We start from the raw sequence: 18,622 nt of genomic DNA, 5'->3' as shown, positions 1-18,622 counted from the left end.
CTACTCTGGTGCAGCCCAGAAAGAAAATGAAGTCAAGACACTGCTATTTTAAACACTTGACTCATATAACTAGGAGCTGTGATTCCACAATTCCACTTCTCTCTGAAGTGCATCCACTGTAACAAACAAATAACCTGGTACAGAAATCTGTAGTTTTTCTTCAAACTCATTGCTCCCCAGTCACTGAATTCTAAAGCCAGGAGAGTTTCCCTTCTTCATAAGGTCAAGGAAAGATGGAAGGGGGGAGGCAGGGGAAGCTATATGTAGACACAAAGGATAAAGGGGTAGAAGGATATATATCTGAATTATAATCAACAGTATTCTCCTAGGAGAAGGGGAGATGAGCATACCTGAATTTGTTAAAAAGTTAAACACATAAATGACAGGATCCATTTTTTAAAAATTCATTAACAAAAATAATGTTCTCCATAGAGATATTTCCAGTAAAAAGCTGGAAATTATCTTAAGAGATAATGGTTAAAATATATGTATGTACATGATGAAATTCTGTATCAATATTTAAAGAAAGTGGAGAATTGACGGGGAAATATTTGACATACAGTAAGTGAAAAAAGTAGGTATAAAATATATACATGTACAACTACTTATAGAAAAGAAGCTGGAAATACTGGTTCATTTATATATCTGTGGTACAAATTATATCTAGTTAATATATTTTCTTCTTTTTATGCACTTTCCAATTTTACCAGAAAAAATACAATTATCTTTTACCATAAAATTTCTATGTTTTAAGGAAAAAACAAACACTAAAAGTTCCTTTAACAGTCCCCATTGAGATTTCAGTAAATCAAAGTTGTAAAACTAAGTTATGATCAAAATAAATTAAGAAAAACAGATGTATGCAATTAATCAACCCCCTACCTCACTCCTGGTATCAGGAAGTGATTCCTGTGGATGGAGACAAGTGTGTGCTACCTTGATGACGTGTTCCAATTTTTTTGGCTGCTCCTCTACTTTGGCTGCTAAAAATAAGGCTGCTGGAGCCACAGACTGGATGAAGAGAAAATAAATCACTTTTATTATTTATTTCTAGAGCAAGGTAGTTCTAAAAAAGAACTAAGTTTTAAACCAACTTCTTTGCTTACCTCAATTTTCATCACCTCCTGTTATGCTTTCCCTTCTATTTACAATATCTTCTCCTCTATCCATTAACCCAAGCCCACTTCCTAAATCAATCCTTCAATGAACTCTCATTAAAAGCTACTTTTAAGTAGCCACTAGACGTTAAGTAGACAGCTTTCTATTTAAAATGAGATTAAGTTTTATCAAAGCACTCTATATACTTTTTTTTTAAGGACTGTTAGGGAAATTAAAATAGAGGTAACCTTGTTCTCTTGTTCTGGAGAAGGAAATGGCAACCCACTCCAGGATTCATGCCTGGGAAATCCCATGGACAGAGGAGCCTGGCGGGCTCAGTCAGACATGACTTAGCAGCTAAACCACCACCACCAGTCTTGTTCAGACTTCACAAGTAGGGCAGCAGGCCTCTGAGTGACTTCTGACCTTGCCCAGACTCTGCCTGGACTACATGTCTGCCTGGCAAGGACACCAACCATTACCAGCAAGTCAAGAGGCACTATAGAGAAAGGGAATGTGACTTGAAATCTCTAAGCCCCTAAGGACCTGGCCAGCCCGGTCCCACCTCCAGGGTCTAAGAAGTCTTATGACTAACAGGATGAAATCAACAGCATTGTAAAGTAAAACCAGAGCCTCTTTTTTGCTAGCAAACTGATGAAGACATCAGTTTACAGCATAGGACTATAATAAGCAGGAGCCCCCAAAACTGCAATCTGAAGTCTCACCCGTGGGGTAGATGTACCACCCTGATCTTTTCCAACTGGGCCTCCAGATTGCTGTTAACTTCTCACGGCTGTTCAAGTCTGGATGTAGGTTGTCAGCCCAATTTGGTGATGTATACACTGTTACACTTCTATTTCTTTTCTTTTAATGACTGTATATTGAAATTAAGTCAAATAATCTTCTATAAAAAAATGAAATTGTTTATTTGTGTGTAACGAGTGGTTTCTTTTGTTAATGAATCCTTCGAACCTAAAACGAAAGTAAAACTTTTGGCAAAACATAAATTGGCACTGTGAGCAGGATTCGTGAAGCAAAATGCCACTCTTTAAGAAGAAAGACATTAAGATTAAATAAGTCTTTATTTCCAGATGGGAAGATGTGCCTTACTTCTTGTTGGCTACTGAATGGGACATATCCACTGGACTGTATGAGAATTGGAACCCCAATTGGGACCCCAAATTAAAGAGGGCTGAACCTTCAAAAGTTACTGAATGTTTGTGGCTCTTGCCAAGTGAGAAAGAACAAGAATGTACCATGATGGATCAGAGAGGCTGGATCCTCTCTGCCTACCATAAGGTTGAAGAAGCCAAACTAAAACTGGTTGAAAAGAAGTCAAAACTGGAGAAAGAATTATGCGACCTGCAAGGTTGATTGTTCATGTTATAATGTCAAAACTACATTGTAGCTGACCAAGTGTCCATTTTCCAGTTGGTAGCTGAAAAAGCTGCTGTAAAGGCTGCACGAGTTAAATATCGAAAGGAGCACGGCAAGGTTAACAAAAAGAAGTTCAGTCTCAGGAAATGACAGGGGGAAAAGAGACCGAGAGACATTTTAAATCTCAAACAGAAACTGAAACCACCGCCTGTCTGGATATATGTGTCTGTCTCAGTATGTGTCTTTGTCCTTGGATAACACTGCTAAGGTTTACTTGTAAATGAGCTCTATTTAACTGACTTAAAAAGTAAGCGCTTACAAATTAAAGCTAAATATCTAGAAAACTGGCCAAGATAAAGTTTAGGACCGCAAGATCTGGGAAATATTTAGTACGAAGTCGATATCTGCTATTGAAGATAGTTTAAGTCTGTTGAGTTAATCAGTATAGATTCTTAATACGTCTTATATGTCTGTCTTAGAATCATCGTATAATAATCAGTAGAATACGTTCACTGTGCCTAGGCTTAATGTAAAGCTAAATAAAATCTTGCTGTTTCCTTTACAAATCTGTCAGCAAGGAAAGTAACTCAATGTGAAGAAATTTTTAAGGAAAGAAAATGTAAATGAGATAAGAGCTTTTAAATCAAATTTTATTAAGAATAATTATGCTTTAGCAAAGTCTCCCTAACATAATAGGGCTTTGCTGGTGACTCAGTGGTAAAGAATCCACCTACCAAAGCAGGAGACTTGAATTCCACGTCTGGTCTGGAAGATCCCACGTGCCACACAGCAACTAAGCCTGTGCACCACAGCCATCGAGCCTGTGCTCTAGAGTTGGAACTGAGCGCTAGCGCTGCAACTGCTGAAGCCAGCAGGCTCTAGAGCCCTTGCTTCACAACAAGAGAAGCCACCACAATGAGAAGCCTGTGCACCGCAACTAGTGAGCAGCCCCCACTCGCCACAACTATATAAAGCCCACACGGCAATGAAGACCCAGCACAGCCAAAAAATAAATAAATAAAATTATTAAGTAAAGTCTTTTGTCATTTTAGTTATGGCTTTATTCTGATGGCTTTGTAAAAACAATTAAAAGACGCTTGCTCCTTGGAAGAATAGGTATGATAAACCTAGACAGTGTATTAAAAAGCAGAGACATCATTTTACCAACAAAGGTCTGTACGGTCAAAGCTATGGTTTTTCCATAGTAGGTCTGGTGGTGCTCATGGTAAAGAATCTGCCCGCAATGCAGGAGACCTGAGTTTGATTCCTGGGTTGGGAAGATCCCCTGGAAAAGGGAATGGCAACGCACTCCAGTATTCTTGCCTGGAGAATGCCATGGACAGAGGAGGCTGGTGGGCTACAGTCCATGGGGTTGCAGAGTTGGACACAACTGAGTGACTAACACACACACCATGGTTTTTCCAGGAGTCATGTAGGGATGTGAGAGTTGGACCATAGAGAAGGCTGAGCACCGAAGAACTGATGCTTTCGAACTGGTGCTGGAGAAAACTCTTCAGAGTCCTTTAGACAACAAAATCAAACCAGTCAATCCTAAAGGAAATCAACCCTGAATATTCACTGGAAGGACTGATACTGAAGCTGAAACTCCAATACTTTGGCCACTTGATGCGAAGAGCCAACTCACTGTAAAAGACCCTGATGCTGGGAAAGACTGACGGCAAGAGGAGAAGGGTGAGACAGAGGATGAGGTGGTTGGATGGCATCACTGACTCAATGGACATGAGTCTGAGCAAACTCAGGGAGATAGTGAAGGACAGTGAAGTCTGGCATGCTGCATGACTTAGCGACTGAATAACAACTTTGTAAAAATATCACCTCTTCAAGATTTACAGAAATCTTGAAGATTAAATTAACTATTAATAGATAAACAAATTTTGTTATTAACAATAAGCTTGTATCAGACTGGAACTTGGTTTTCTCGTTAAGAGAACAGCTTTCTTGGGATGTGGCTTTTGATAACAAGACTGTGAGAATTTCATCGCCTTTAAGTGATTTATATTTGTTTTTAAAATCTTTTGCAACTTTGGTAAAGTAAATGAATATTTCACAATGATCTATGAAGACTGTGGCACACAGAGATAAGCTCGTTTTGCTTCTACAAATAATTAATCTTTCATTGTCAGACTTTTGCTATCCTGATGTTCTTAGAACATGGCAACTGTCTACTTCTAAATCAAGGAATTTAAAACAGGTAAACAAAGGCTATAAATCAGTCAGGGGACTGGGAAATCCAAGATGGCTGCTTGACTTTTCCCGGCTCCCTGATAAACCTCATTTTTTGTTTGATGGGACTAACCATTAACCCTCACTAGAGGATTAATGCCTTCACAAAAAATTGTTTCACTTAATAGTAAATTCTAGTTTTGTTAACTGAGATCTATGTTGACCAAGACTTACTTCCCAGATAGCTCCTTGCTGTTATATTGCTAAGACATTTAACTTAATTTTTCTAAAGCTTATCTCAGTAATCTATCTTTGGATGGAGAGCAGATACCCTGTGACATAAAATAACCTGTATCAATCAATGAACTATATGTAATTGGAGCTTATGGAAAAAACAAAATAGAGCCCTTGGGTTTCTAGAACAGGAAATTTCCAGAGGCCGGAAACAGTCATACTAAGAACAGTCAATTGGCTGAATTATACACAGTATATCAGGCTCGAAAACAAGACAATTTAACAGAATGTCATATTTATACAGACTCTTGGCCAGTAGCCAACGAACAGATTGGCCACTTGGCTTCCCCTAAGCGTAAAGAATAACTGGCGAATTCACTCCAAAGAGCTATGGGGAAAGGAATTATGGTCTGACATTTGGGAAACTGTTCAAACTACTACTGTTTCAGTTTTTCATGTAGATGCTCACAGTGTCCCAAATTCTAGGAAATAATGGTATAACTCTATTAGAAATGAACAAACCTGAATTCAAGCAGCAGAAGTTGATCCAGACTCCAGCAACTTAAAATGTTCGACTTCATGCGCACACCAAAAATGTGGCCATTTGGGAGAAACAACAACATACAGGTGGGCTCAGGATCGAGCTATTTCTTTCACTATAGATCTCATTAAATGTTATTTTACAATGTCCAATTTGTCAACAATTAAGCATAGAAGCTTGCCACAACCAGTAAAGGACAAGTGGCACATGGCAAGCTGCCTGGGCAAATACAGCAAACTGATTATATTGGTCCATTAATTTGGGAAGAAGGGTGCCAGTGTGTGTGCTGCTGTGGACACCTATTCTGAGTATTTAGTGACCATTCCCTTGGGGAAAGCCAGAGTAATACTATTAAAACACTAGAGATAATTCATCTATATTATGGTGTTCCACTTCAAATTCAGAGTGACAATGGGTCACACTTTAAAGTAAGTTAATACAAGAGTTTGTCCAGGAACATAATGTACAATGGATTTTTCATATTTTATTATCCTCAAGATGCTGGCTTGACTGAAAGAATGAATGATCTGTTTAAATAGCAATTAATTAAACTTGGAGAGGGTTCTTATAAAAACTGAAGGACTAATTTAAATACTGCCCTCAATATTTTAAATAATAGACCTATAGGAGAATTAGAAACTCCTTTGATGAAGATGACTATTCTGAACGTACAGATTCATAAAACAGACTTCCATCCTGAGACAGCTAGAATTAGAAAATCAGCCCAGGAGCACTAGCTCCTTTCTGAGCTACTCCCTGAGGTCTCCAGACTGGATTTGTCACCTACATCTGAACACAGACTTACTGAAGGATTGGTATGTGCTATTTCAACTGGTATTGCAATTAAAATGTCTCCCAGACACTTTGAATTAATCCAAGAATGCTTCAGTTTAGCATTAACATGGATTTGTGTCTGTGGGGGAGTCACAGACCTAGACTGTAACTAGAATGAGGAAAAGGATGATCTACTTATTAATAAACACAACCAAGTTGTCAGTTGCTGATTCTTCCATTTGTAACTGACAAAGTACAAAACGGAGAACCTCCCACCTTACTAACGGTCAGAGGTGATAGAGGGTTTGGGTCCACAAATGAAATACATACTATTGAAGCTAAAATCTGGGTGAAGCAGCCTAACCGTCCTCCCATACCTGCTGCTGATATGACTGCACAGGGGAAGGACACTGTCATATAATCTCCGGACAGGAAAAATGGAAATATGTGCCATTAACATACTGTTATTCTCAAGAAAAGACTCTTCTTGGAGCCTTACTGTAATGTGGATTGTTATTCATACCTCAACTCCTGATTATCTGCTACAGTTAAGAAAAGAACATGACGAAAAATGTTGGGGAATCTTCAGATGGAGAATTACGAGCCAGACCCAAACTCAGGATAACTTCACCTGCCTTGCAAACAAGGCCTGTTCTTTCTTAACTTTGACTTTCTATGGACAAAATTTATCTGTCTGTTACATTACACCAATTTCATGTGTTACTCATTGTATCTGGGGGAGAGTATTCGTTGTGGCATTTTACTGGGAATTGTTTGGACTTTAATAATCGCACCACTTACTGACAGACTATAATAAGGCTACCAAGAGACTGCTAAGTGGACCAACATCTCACATTTGGGAACACTACTTATCACAGAACTTCATGAAGTATTGTGAATGGACTATGTTCCCTAAATCCCATGTTTTTTTAAATAGCCCCTCAACTTGTATGTATTGTAACCAGTTACGTAGAAACTAACTTCTACGTTTCAGCTAAGAACCCCTTTTTCCAGATGCCTAACACATATTGATCATTTATATTGGAAGGGGACCACCTATTACTTTTCCTCCATGAGAACTTAGGTATAGTGGACTCAAATCCTATTCCTTACTCTCTCTGTTCCCAGTATTAGCTTCCCCTTAAAACCTTTATGAAATATTTTGCAAGGAATCAAAGAGTTATAAAATTTCATAGATAAATATAATCATACCTTAATAGAGCATTTTGTTGTTACTACTGTAACTGCCAATAACTTAATGGATGTAGGAGTTGATGTACAAAAACGTACTTCTCATTCATGGTGGGTCTTTTTCTTTACTAAATCCCCTACTGCTCAAAGATTCTTCTCTGCACTGCTTAACCCATTATATATTTCTATGATCACTTTATTTCTATTGACTATCTGGAACTGTTATTTGACTTATAGAATTAAAGAGACTGTTCATGTTACTCTGCCTTATTCCTATGCTCTTCAGCCTCAACAATTCTGAGGTCAGCTGGTAAGGATGAGTCTTGTTCAGGGTTCAGAAATAGGGGAGCAGGCCTCTGACCCACTTCTGACCTTGCCCAGACACTGCCTGGACTACATGCCTGCCTACAAGCACATCAAGTGTTACCATCAGGTCAGTCGGCACTTTAGAGAAGAAAGGGAATAGGACTTGAAATCCCTAAGCCCCTGAGGGCCTGGCCAGCCTCTCTTCCCCATCTAAAAATTCTTAAGACTCAGGAAGATAAAACAAACAGCATTGTAAAATTAAAGTAAAACTAGAGCTGCATCTTTTTGAGGTAATCTTTTAAAATTATTTTTATAATCAGTCACCAAAAACTATGCGGAGATGATATTTACAATGTTACATTCTCACAAGAGCTCATTTTTTGCACACAAACTTATATCAGTTTGCAGCCTGAGATTACAAACAGGAGCCCCCAAAATTGCAATTTGAAGTCTCACCTGTGGGGTGGACGTACCACCCAGGATCCTTCCAACTGGGGATCCAGACTGCTGTTAACAAGAGACTGGCCAGTGCTGTTCAAGTCTGGATATAGGCTGTCGGCCCAGTTCTGTTACTTCTCTCTACTGTTGTTGTTGTTGTTGTTTTTTAATATTGTATATTTAAATTAAGTCAAATACCCTTCTATAAGAAAACTGAATTTATTTGTGGTAAAGAGTGGTTTCTTTTGTTAACGAATTCTTCAAATCTAAAACGAAAGTAAAACTCTCAACAAAACAAGGAGTAAATTGAAATGTCCAGAATCAGCAAGTGTTGCCAGGGGCTGGGAAAAGAGAAATGGAAGTGACTGCTGAAGTATGAGGGGTTTCTTTCTGGGGTGATGTACATGTTCTGAAATTAGATCATGGTGATGGTTGCTGACCTCTGAATATACCAAGAACCAGTGAATTGTAAATCAAAAGAAGGAATTCTATCGTATGCATATTATCTCAATTATACTTACATATGGAGAAGAGCACAAAACTTTAATTAGTGCTCTCACTGCTGGGACCCCAGGTTCAATCCCTGTTCGGGGAACTAAGATCCCACAAGCCATGCTGTGAGGCCAAAAAAAAAAATCAAGCCGATACACAAGAAGACAGAAAACTCAGATGCTAAAAAAGAAATCAGAATAGGACATAAACATACCCTGGTGATTTGGGAAATCTCAGGAAGCAGAACTTCTCTAGAATCTTAACAAGAATATGTCAGCGAATCAAACACGGCAATGGCATGAACTAGACAGAATTCACCAGAAGTTAAAGAAAACAATAAATAATTTTATAGAAGTGAAATATTTATTTACTGAGTATAACTGATAAGAATTCTAATATTTATTTGTATTACTTTGTGAAAATATTTTTCTCCACAAATTCAATTCAGAATAATAATCCTCTTCCTTTTTATCTGTTGCAGTTGTATATCGAGCTTGCTACAAATATTCTACTAGACCTTAAAACAAAGAAAAACCAGAGGAAAATGGGTGTGAACAAAGACATGAGAAATTAGGGCATCAAGCACATTGTGAACAGTACATTGAGTAAAGGATATAAATAAAAGGATATAGGTCACAAAAGATTTTTTTTTCTTTTGATGTATCCTAAATGCTTTATTTCTGGGCCAGCTGTCAGTATTTAAGAGCTCAGCTTATTACAAAGATTTCTCAATGGGAAGATATAATAATAAATAATGATCTAAGTTATGGTACTAACAGCATTTAGAGTTGTTGAGAACATTGCTTGAGATCGCCTTAATGGCTCACAAAAAACTGAATGCAAAAGGTCAAGCAAGCAAATACAATTGTTGTACATAAAATTTTTCATTAAACATTTAAGAACCTATGATTTCCTTTAACCATTTAGAAATCTAAGGATTTTAGGCCCTACTGACTTTAAAGCAAAACGTTTTACACCAGAATTGTGGTACCGTACAAGTTCATGTGCCAAAGTTTAGAATATGGACTTTATCTTTTACAGTGTTATATTTTAAACTAATAAAGATTTGAAAATTATTTAGAGTTTTTGTTCAGGAAGACTAGTTCTGATATATTTCTGAACATCCATTGAGTGTGTGCGTGCTCAGTCATGTCTGACTCTTTGTGACCCTTTGGACTGTAGCCCACCAGGCTCCTCTGTCCGTGGGATTTTCCAGGCAAGAATACTGGAGTGGGCTACAAAAGATTTTTAAGAAGAGAGTGACATTAAACATTTTGGGGAAAAAAATGTAGAGTTTAAGAAATAATTATAAAGATTAATCCAGTGGTAGATGGGACTAAAAGGAAAAAAGGACAGATATATTAAGTTACTTTTTCTAAGAGAAAATTTTACTAATACAAGCACTAAGAAACAAAGTTTAGAATAGGCACTAGCAGTAGAAATAAAGGAAAAAAGAGACGCAGTTTTCACCTTGGAAAAATGAATAGGTTTTCAGTAAATATGTGTGTGTGTGTGTGTGTGTAACTGCATGAAGAGAAAAAAATTCTAGTGGAAATATATGCCAAAAGGTTAATAGGATTATCTCTGAAGACCAGAGTTACAGAGAAATAATTACCTCCTTTAATTTGTCCTCTTTAATTTTATGATAAAAATACATGTTTATAGGGTGAGAAAAACAGAACAGTACCATTATATAAATTAATAGGACTTTATAACTGATTGGACAAAGGGGAGAAGGAAAAAGGTAACTCAAAGGCAATACTAAGATATTAAGCCTACAACTTTGCCTTCAAGGATCTAAAAATACACTTGAAAGAATCTAACATATATATATGTATATATATAATAAAAGCAATGTCTAACAAGGCACTATCTAAGTGAAAGACTGCAACAGATAAATTTCAACCTAATTTTTGTGCAATCAACCATATACTCATTGCTCCTCATGCAATCATACACCAAGCTAGTTTATCAAAGTATTTTCCTATCAAAAGTAGTTTCAAAAGGAATTCTTACGCCAAGTTAAGAGTGTAAGATTTTGTCCATATTATAAACAGTAATAATGCCAGCTAATACTTGCTATGTGCAGGCATTCTGCAAATTAATTCACCTATATCCTATGAGGTAGGCACCATTTTTGACTCCAAAGAGATGAGAAAACTGAGGCCCAAGGTAACTTGCCCAAGGCCAAAGAGCTGTAGGCAGTGCAGCAAGGATCCAAATTGAGATGTGTCTGACTCAAGAGATCATCCTCTTAACCACTCAATTCAGTTCAGTCACTCAGTCATGTCCAACTCTTTGCAACCCCATGAACCACAGCACGCCAGGCCTCCCTGTCCATCACCAATTCCCGGAGTTTACCCAAACTCATGTCCATTGAGTCGGTGATGGCATCCAACCATCTCATCCCGCTGTCCCCTTCTCCTCCTGCCTTCAATCGTTCCCAACATCAGGGTCTTTTCAAATGAGTTAGATCTTTGCATCAGGTGGCCAAAATACTGGAGTTTCAGCTTCAACATCAGTCCTTCCAATGAATATTCAGGACTGATTTCCTTTAGGATGGACTGGTTGGATCTCCTTGCAGTCCAAGGGACCCTCAAGAGTCTTCTCCAACACCACAGTTCAAAAGTATCAATTCTTCTGCGCTCAGCTTTCTTTATAGTCCAACTCTCACACCCATACATGACTACTGGGAAAAGTATAGCCTTGACTAGACGGACCTTTGTTGGCAAAGTAATGTCTCTGCTTTTTAATATGCTGTCTAGGTTGGACAGCATATTTCCTTCCAAGGAGTAAGAGTCTTTCAATTTCATGGCTGCAATCACCATCTGCAGTGATTTTGGAGCCCAAAAATATAAAGTCAGCCACTGTTTCCCCATCTATTTGCCATGAAATGATGAGATCGGATGTCCAAAAAAATAAAGTCAGCTACTGTTTCCCCATCTATTTGCCATGAAGTGATGGGACCAGATGCCATGATCTTAGTTTTCTGAATGTTGAGATTTAAGCCAAGTTTTTCACTCTCCTCTTTCACTTTCATCAAGAGGCTCTTTAGTTCTTCTTCACTTTCTGCCATAAGGGTAGCATCATCTGCATATCTGAGGTTATTGATACTTCTCCTGGCAATCTTGATTCCAGCTTGTGCTTCCTCCAGCCTGGCACTTCTCATGATGTACTCTGCATATAAGTTAAATAAGCAGGGTGACAATATACAGCCTTGACATATTCCTTTTCCTATTTGGAACCAGTTTGTTGTTCCATGTCCAGTTCTAACTGTTGCTTCCTGGCCTGCATACAGGTTTCTCAAGAGGCAGGTCAGGTGGTCTGGTATTCCCATCTCATTCAGAATTTTCCAGTTTATTGTGATCCACACAGTCAAAGGTTTTGGCATAGTCAATAAAGCAGAAATAGATGTTTTTCTGGAACTCTCTTGCTTTTTCAATGATCCAGTGGATGTTGGCAATTTGATCTCTGGTTCCTCTGCCTTTTCTAAAACCAGCTTGAACATCTGGAAGTTCATGGTTCACATATTGCTGAAGCCTGGCTTAGAGAATTCTGAGCATTACTTTACTAGCATGTGAGATGAGTGCAATTGTGCAGGAGTTCGAGCATTCTTTGGCATTGCCTTTCTTTGGGACTGGAATGAAAACTGACCTTTTCCAGTCCCGTGGCCACTGCTGAGTGTTTCAAATTTGTTGACATATTGAGTGCAGCACTTTCACAGCATCAGGATTTGAAATACTAAACTTGACCTTTTAAGAGTCAGTTAATGAGAGTAATATACACCCAAATTTGTCAGCTATTACAACACCTGTGAATCAAATGTTAGAAAATGCAACATAAATACACACACATCAAGTTGCTCACCTTTACTTTTACATTCCCCCACCTGAAAACATTTAAGATAGTATATATATAGAAATTCAATTCAGTTCAATTCAGTCGCTCAGTCGTGTCCAACTCTTTGCGACCCCATGGACTATAGTGAGGCTTAATTTCTTCTCAAAAAAAGAATGCAATGCCAGGATTTAAGTAAAAATAAACCAGTCATTTAATCATGTCCACTAAAAGAATGCAATTTATACAATCAAAAGGTAAGTTCTCTTCAAAGGTATTGGAAATACACTGTATCTTGTTCTGAGTGGAGGTTATGTATAAATAAAATGCAAAAAACAATTGTGCTGCACCTCAGACTTGAGTGCTTTATGTTGCTGCTATTGTTGTTTAGTTGCTAAGTCCTGTCTGACTCTTCTGTGATCCCATGGACTGTAGCCTGCAAAGCTCCTCTGTCCATGGGATTTTCCAGGCAAGAATACTGGAGTGGGTTGCCATTTCCTTCTCCAGGGGATCTTCCTGACCCAGGGATTGAACCCACATCTCCTGCATTGGCAGGTGGATTCTTTACTACTGAGCCACCAGGGAAGCCCATGCTTTACGTTATACCTCAATAAAGATTTTTAAATTTTTTTTTAAAAAGGCAAGAGCTATAGGCTCCGAAACACTATAAAAGAGTTACAACAAAACAAGAAAAGTATTCACGGCACATGGCACACAGCTTTGATAGATGAGAAAACCAAAATAAAATAGGGGTATAAAGAATCAACAGAGAATTTTTTTTTTTTTTTTTTCCGGAACCCTCCTCCCTCCTCCCTCCCCATACCATCCCTCTGGGTCGTCCCAGTGCACCAGCCCCAAGCATCCAGTATGGTGCATTGAACCTGGACTGGCGACTTGTTTCATATATATTATACATGTTCCAATGCCATTCTCCCAAATCATCCCACCCTCTCCCTCTCCCACAGAGTCCAAAAGACTGTTCTATACATCAGTGTCTCTTTTGCTGTCTCGTATACAGGGTTATTGTTACCATCTTTCTAAATTCCATATATATGCGTTAGTATACTGTATTGGTGTTTTTCTTTCTGGCTTACTTCACTCTGTATAATAGGCTCCAGTTTCATCCACCTCATTAGAATTTTTAAGTCAATTCTTCAATTTCATAAGAAGAACAATGACCAACAGGCATAAGACGTTCAACTTCACTAACTGAAGAAATGTAAATTCAGAAAATAGGACTCCCACTATCTTGCTCACCATTCTATCCCTGCTGTAGTACTTGACAAATAGTATTTCCTGAAATAATGAGTATTTGTTATTAGTGAGGATGGAGAGAAAAGAACAGTCTTCCACAGTGCTGGAAACAATGTATGCTGGTATAATCTTTCAGTAGAGCAAATAGACACAATAAAAATATTTTAAATGCATACCCTTGGACACAATTCCATCTATAGGAACTTATAAAACAGTCATGTTTACCAGACTATCTTATATAAATTATTTATAATACAATAAACTATAAACCACCCAAACATCCACCAATCATAAGCTGGTAAAATAAATTATAGGAACTACTCAAATACTATGTGGCCATTTAAAATAACAAGAAAATGCCCAGTACATATACTGTTAAGTGATAAAAGGCAATTGCGTAAGAGTAGTATAGTAACAAGTGATTTTTATAGAAATACATAAATGCTGGTACTACAGGCACAAAAAAAGGCCTGAGACACTACTGTCGAAATGTTTATCAAAAGTTACTTTTGGAGGATGGGATTACAGATGAGCTTTTACTTTCTACATTACACATGCTTGTATTAATTTTTACCACAACCATTTATTACCTTTGTAATAAGAAAAAATTAACAAGAAAAATGTATGAGCACTTCACAGGACATACTATATATCAATGCCACAATGTACTAAATCCCCTTAAATTTGAATTTGGACTTACCACAGCTAAACCCTTAGAATTAACATCCTACAGGAGTCATATTTTTCATCCATTAATTCCAGAATGTTCCTAAAATCAGTTCTCTGAAGAGGATCAATAACCCCAAATTAAAAGAATCAATGGATTCTCGAAAAGGTACTGAAATCCAAAAGAATATCTCTATATTGGATAATTACCAGATCATTCATTCATTAAGTTTACTGAAGATGCTTTAGAGGATACACAGAAAAGTGAGTCTCTGTCCTTGCTAAGATAAATACATAGAAAATAAGACAAGATGTAATTTAAAAGGTAAAGCAGGGGAAACACACCCACACACATTACTGTTTAGTCACTGAGTAGTGTCCGACTCTTTCCTGACCCCATGGACTGTAGCCAGCCAGGCTCCTCTGTCCATGAGATTTCCCAGGCAAGAATACTGGAATGGGTTGCCATTTCCTTCTCCAGGGGATCTTCCTGACCCAGGGACTGAAACCGCATCTCCTGCACTGGCAGGTGGATTCCTTACCACTGAGCCATCAGGGAAGCCCATACATACATACACACACACACACACATATATATAAATACACACACATGCATAGAGTGAACAAATTGATGTGAGATGTATTTCACCCTGGATTTCAAATCTTTACCATAATAAAAGAAATGTAGAAAACTTTTAGAATGGGCAAGATAGCAATAGACTTCCTCTTCATATACCATTTTTTATCCACTACTTTCTCTTCTAGAGCTATCAGACAGCCTCAATAAATGCTTCTCTCTCTTAAGAAGAATGTGTTCCTGGCAATCAGAGGAGGTAGAGGGGTTAAAGATAGGAAACAGCCAAAATGACTGAACAATCTGCAAAAATTGGGAATATTTAATCCATAAATCTCAAGGGTTTCCTGTACAATTATTCCCAATAATGAGTCCACTAATATCTTGCTTTTCAATTTCTTTTTCTATGGCATAAAAAACAGAATTTAAACCCTATTATCCTAAGGGTAAGTCTGAAACACCTTACCTCAAAACATAACTTTTTCTTAAAAAAAAAAGAAATATTTGACTCATAAATCCACATGAAGTATTCATCAAGTTCAGCCCTATTATCTTGTGATTTTATTAAACAAATATATTCTTACCTGCAATTGGAATATCACTATGCACTTGCTTCCAAGTCATTTACAATAATGTTAAATAGGACCATTTCAGGTAGCAAAACTGAAAATAGCATTATTTACAATTCTGTCCAGAAAAAAAAAATCCCTTTATTACTATTATTTTATTTTTCTCCTCTTAAAAGTCATCACCCAGTCATCACATAATGTACCTTCCCCTTCCAACCAGACACTGATTGGACTCTTTTCAAATATTTTTAGAAAATGTAAATGACTAACATTCACTTGTTTTCCTGTGCCTGTATTATTAACCAGTTCAAAAGTTACACTTAAGTTAGTTTCCCCTTTAACACTACTCTCCCAAACCAAAAATGTTAACTCTAAGTGTTCAATGATCTATTAGAGAATCCACCTACTCTAAGAATGCACTAAAGCTAAACAAGTAGCTAGACACTAAACAGGAAAACTAGAAGGCTGGATTCAGAATAGCAGTGTGATTACAATGAAAGCGATCAATACTAAATTCTAAACTTCAAACCCCAGTTCAGCAGCAAAGATCAACCACAAAAGAAATATGAAGCTGAAATTAATCACGAAAGAATTATACCATATAAAAAAATTATACTTACATTTCGATGGAACTGTGTAAAGGACTGAATCATGTAGAATCGATGCATGTACACTATAGCAGTGTTGATGGTCAATTGTGAGCTAAAACGTTCAAGTTAAGGTCCCAAAACAGACAGTACAATCCCCAAAATACAATCTCTATATGCCCCCAAAAGGACCATGCAGCCAAGCACAGTAGATGCTCTTAAATGAAAATCATACTTACCTCTTTGGGGTGTGGAGAAAGGGAATTCTCTACCCTATTGGGGGGAATGTAAACTGATGCTGCCACTATGAAAAACAGTATGGAGGTTCCTCAAAAAAACTAAACACAGAGTTGCCGTATGATCAAGCAATCCCACTCCTAGGCATATATTCATAGAAAATTCTTCTAATTCAAAAAGATACATGCACCCTAATGTTCACAGCAGCACTATTTACAAAAGCCAAGGCATGGAAACAACCTAAAGGTCCATGGACAGATGAATGGATAAAGAAGATGTGGTGCATATACACAATGGAGTATTACTTAGCCATAAAAAAGAATGAAATAATGCCCTTTGTAGCCACATGGATGGACCTAGAGATTATCATACTTAGTGAAGTCAGAAAGAGAAAAACAAATACCATATGATACCACTTTTATGTGGAACCTAAAATGACACAAATGAACTTATTTATGAAACAGAAACAGACTCACAGACATATAAAACAAACTATAGTTAGCAAAGAAGAAAGAGGGCAGGAGAGAATAAATTAGGAGCCTGGCATTAGTATACAAACAACTATATATATATATAACCAAACAGATAACAGCATAGGGAACTATATTCAATATCCTGTAAAAAACCATAATGGAAAAGGATATTTATATATACATATAACTAAATCACTTTGCTGTACACCAGAAACTAAGACAATGTTGGAAATCAATCATTGTAATTCTTCAATTTTAAAAAAAGATATCATACTTGCCTCTCAGAATTAAAAAGCAAATGTTTTCATCAAACTATTGACACTTAACACAATGCCGTCTATGAAACAGGTATTCACTATAAACTTGCTGAATTAATAAACAAGGTCTCAATATGTGTGGATCAAGAAGGAATACAAACAAAACTATTTAAGACCTAAACCTGTCACCTGTCTACTGAAAATCCTGCCAAGGTGATCCATTATCACAGAATCTCTTCACACTGATTTACAACACCCTGCCCTGATCTGTCCTCTAGGTATGCTGCTGCTTATCTCATCTTCTCAAGCCCTCCCTGATCTGCCCCCTAGGTTGCTGTTCAGTTGTGTCACCAGGCTTCCCTTTTACCATCTCCCGGAGCTTGCTCACACTCATGTCCACTGAGTCAGTGATGCCATCTAGCCATCTCATCCTCTGTCGTCCCCTTCTCCTCCTGCCTTCAATCTTTCCCAGCATCAGGGTCTTTTCAAATGAGTCAGTTCTTCGCATCAGGTGACCAAAGTATTGGAGCTTCAACTTCAGCACCAGTCCTTCTAATGAACATTCAGGATTGATTTCCTCCTAGGTATGTTTCCACTAATCTCCTCATCTTCTAAGCTCCAGCAATTAACTTTTCAGTTCTACTTCCCTCTGGCAACAAAACCTTCTCATAAGGTGATCCCTGGGACCAGAAACACCTTGGTATTTAATGAATTATTTGATATTCACGGAAAAGAAAAATTTCTATTTTAATTTTTAACACAATTTTTAAAGATTATGTTCCATTTCCAATTTCTACAGAATACTGGCTATATTCCTCTTGTTGTAAAATACACCCTTGGAGTCTACCTCACACCCAGTACCTCCCGCTCCCCACCCTTACATTGCCCCCTCACCTCTCCCCACTGCTAACCATTAGTTGGTTCTCTAGATCTGTGAATCTACCTTTTTGTTTGCACCAGTTGTATTCCTTAAGTTCCACATGTAAATAACATATATTTGTCTTTTCCTTTCTATTTCACTGAGTATGATAACCTCTAGGTCCATCCACGTTGCTGTAAACGGCATTACTTCATACTTTTTTTTACAGCTAAACGGTATTCCATTGCCTATATATACCACCTATTCTTTACCCATTCATCTGTCCATGAGCATTCAGTTTGCTACCATATCGTGGCAACTATAAGCAATGCTGCTATGAAAAACTGGGTGCTCATATATTTCCAAATGAGTGTCTTTGTTTTTTCAGATATATACCTAGGCGTGGAATTGCTGGGTCATATAGTAATTCAATTTTTAGCTTTTTGAGAAACCTCTATTTGGTTTTCCACAATGACTGCACCAATATACACTACCACCAACACTGTCCAAGGGTTCTCTTGAAAAGGGAAATTTCTGAATGCCTTACTTAAAAAGACCTCAGAAAACAATGTGGGATATACAGAGATGGGGGCTTCCCAGGTGGCCCTAGTGGTAAAGAAACTGCCTGTCAATGCAGGAGACGCAATAGACACAAGAACAATCCCTGGGTCAGG

The 18,622-nt window shown here is 37.6% G+C and overlaps 1 protein-coding gene across 4 annotated transcripts in view; it reads right to left on the bottom strand.

Annotated features, from left to right (window-relative positions):
* Nucleotides 1-18,622, bottom strand: part of CCNT1 (cyclin T1) — a 40,647-nt gene that overhangs the window by 20,614 nt on the left and 1,411 nt on the right. Inside the window, exons 2-5 of one of the 4 annotated variants that reach the window (XM_086399703.1) lie at nt 16,156-16,237; nt 15,551-15,653; nt 1,824-2,070; nt 883-1,011 (exon numbers count right to left, since the gene is read on the bottom strand). Coding sequence is in view for 1 of the 4 variants with exons in the window: in XM_086399701.1 (XP_086255827.1) it covers nt 883-1,011; nt 16,156-16,237 (211 nt within the window). In the remaining 3 variants the exon portion in view is untranslated. The remainder of the gene's footprint in view (nt 1-882; nt 1,012-1,823; nt 2,071-15,550; nt 15,654-16,155; nt 16,238-18,622) is intronic. The other 3 variants (XM_086399702.1, XM_086399704.1, XM_086399701.1) reach the window with 3 other exon arrangements.

This window comes from Bos grunniens, chromosome 5, assembly GCF_055505025.1.
Source record: "Bos grunniens cultivar Pamir isolate PY7600 chromosome 5, Bosgru_T2T1.0, whole genome shotgun sequence".
Lineage (NCBI taxonomy): Eukaryota > Metazoa > Chordata > Mammalia > Artiodactyla > Bovidae > Bos > Bos grunniens.
This window is presented reverse-complemented; position numbering and strand designations above follow the sequence as displayed.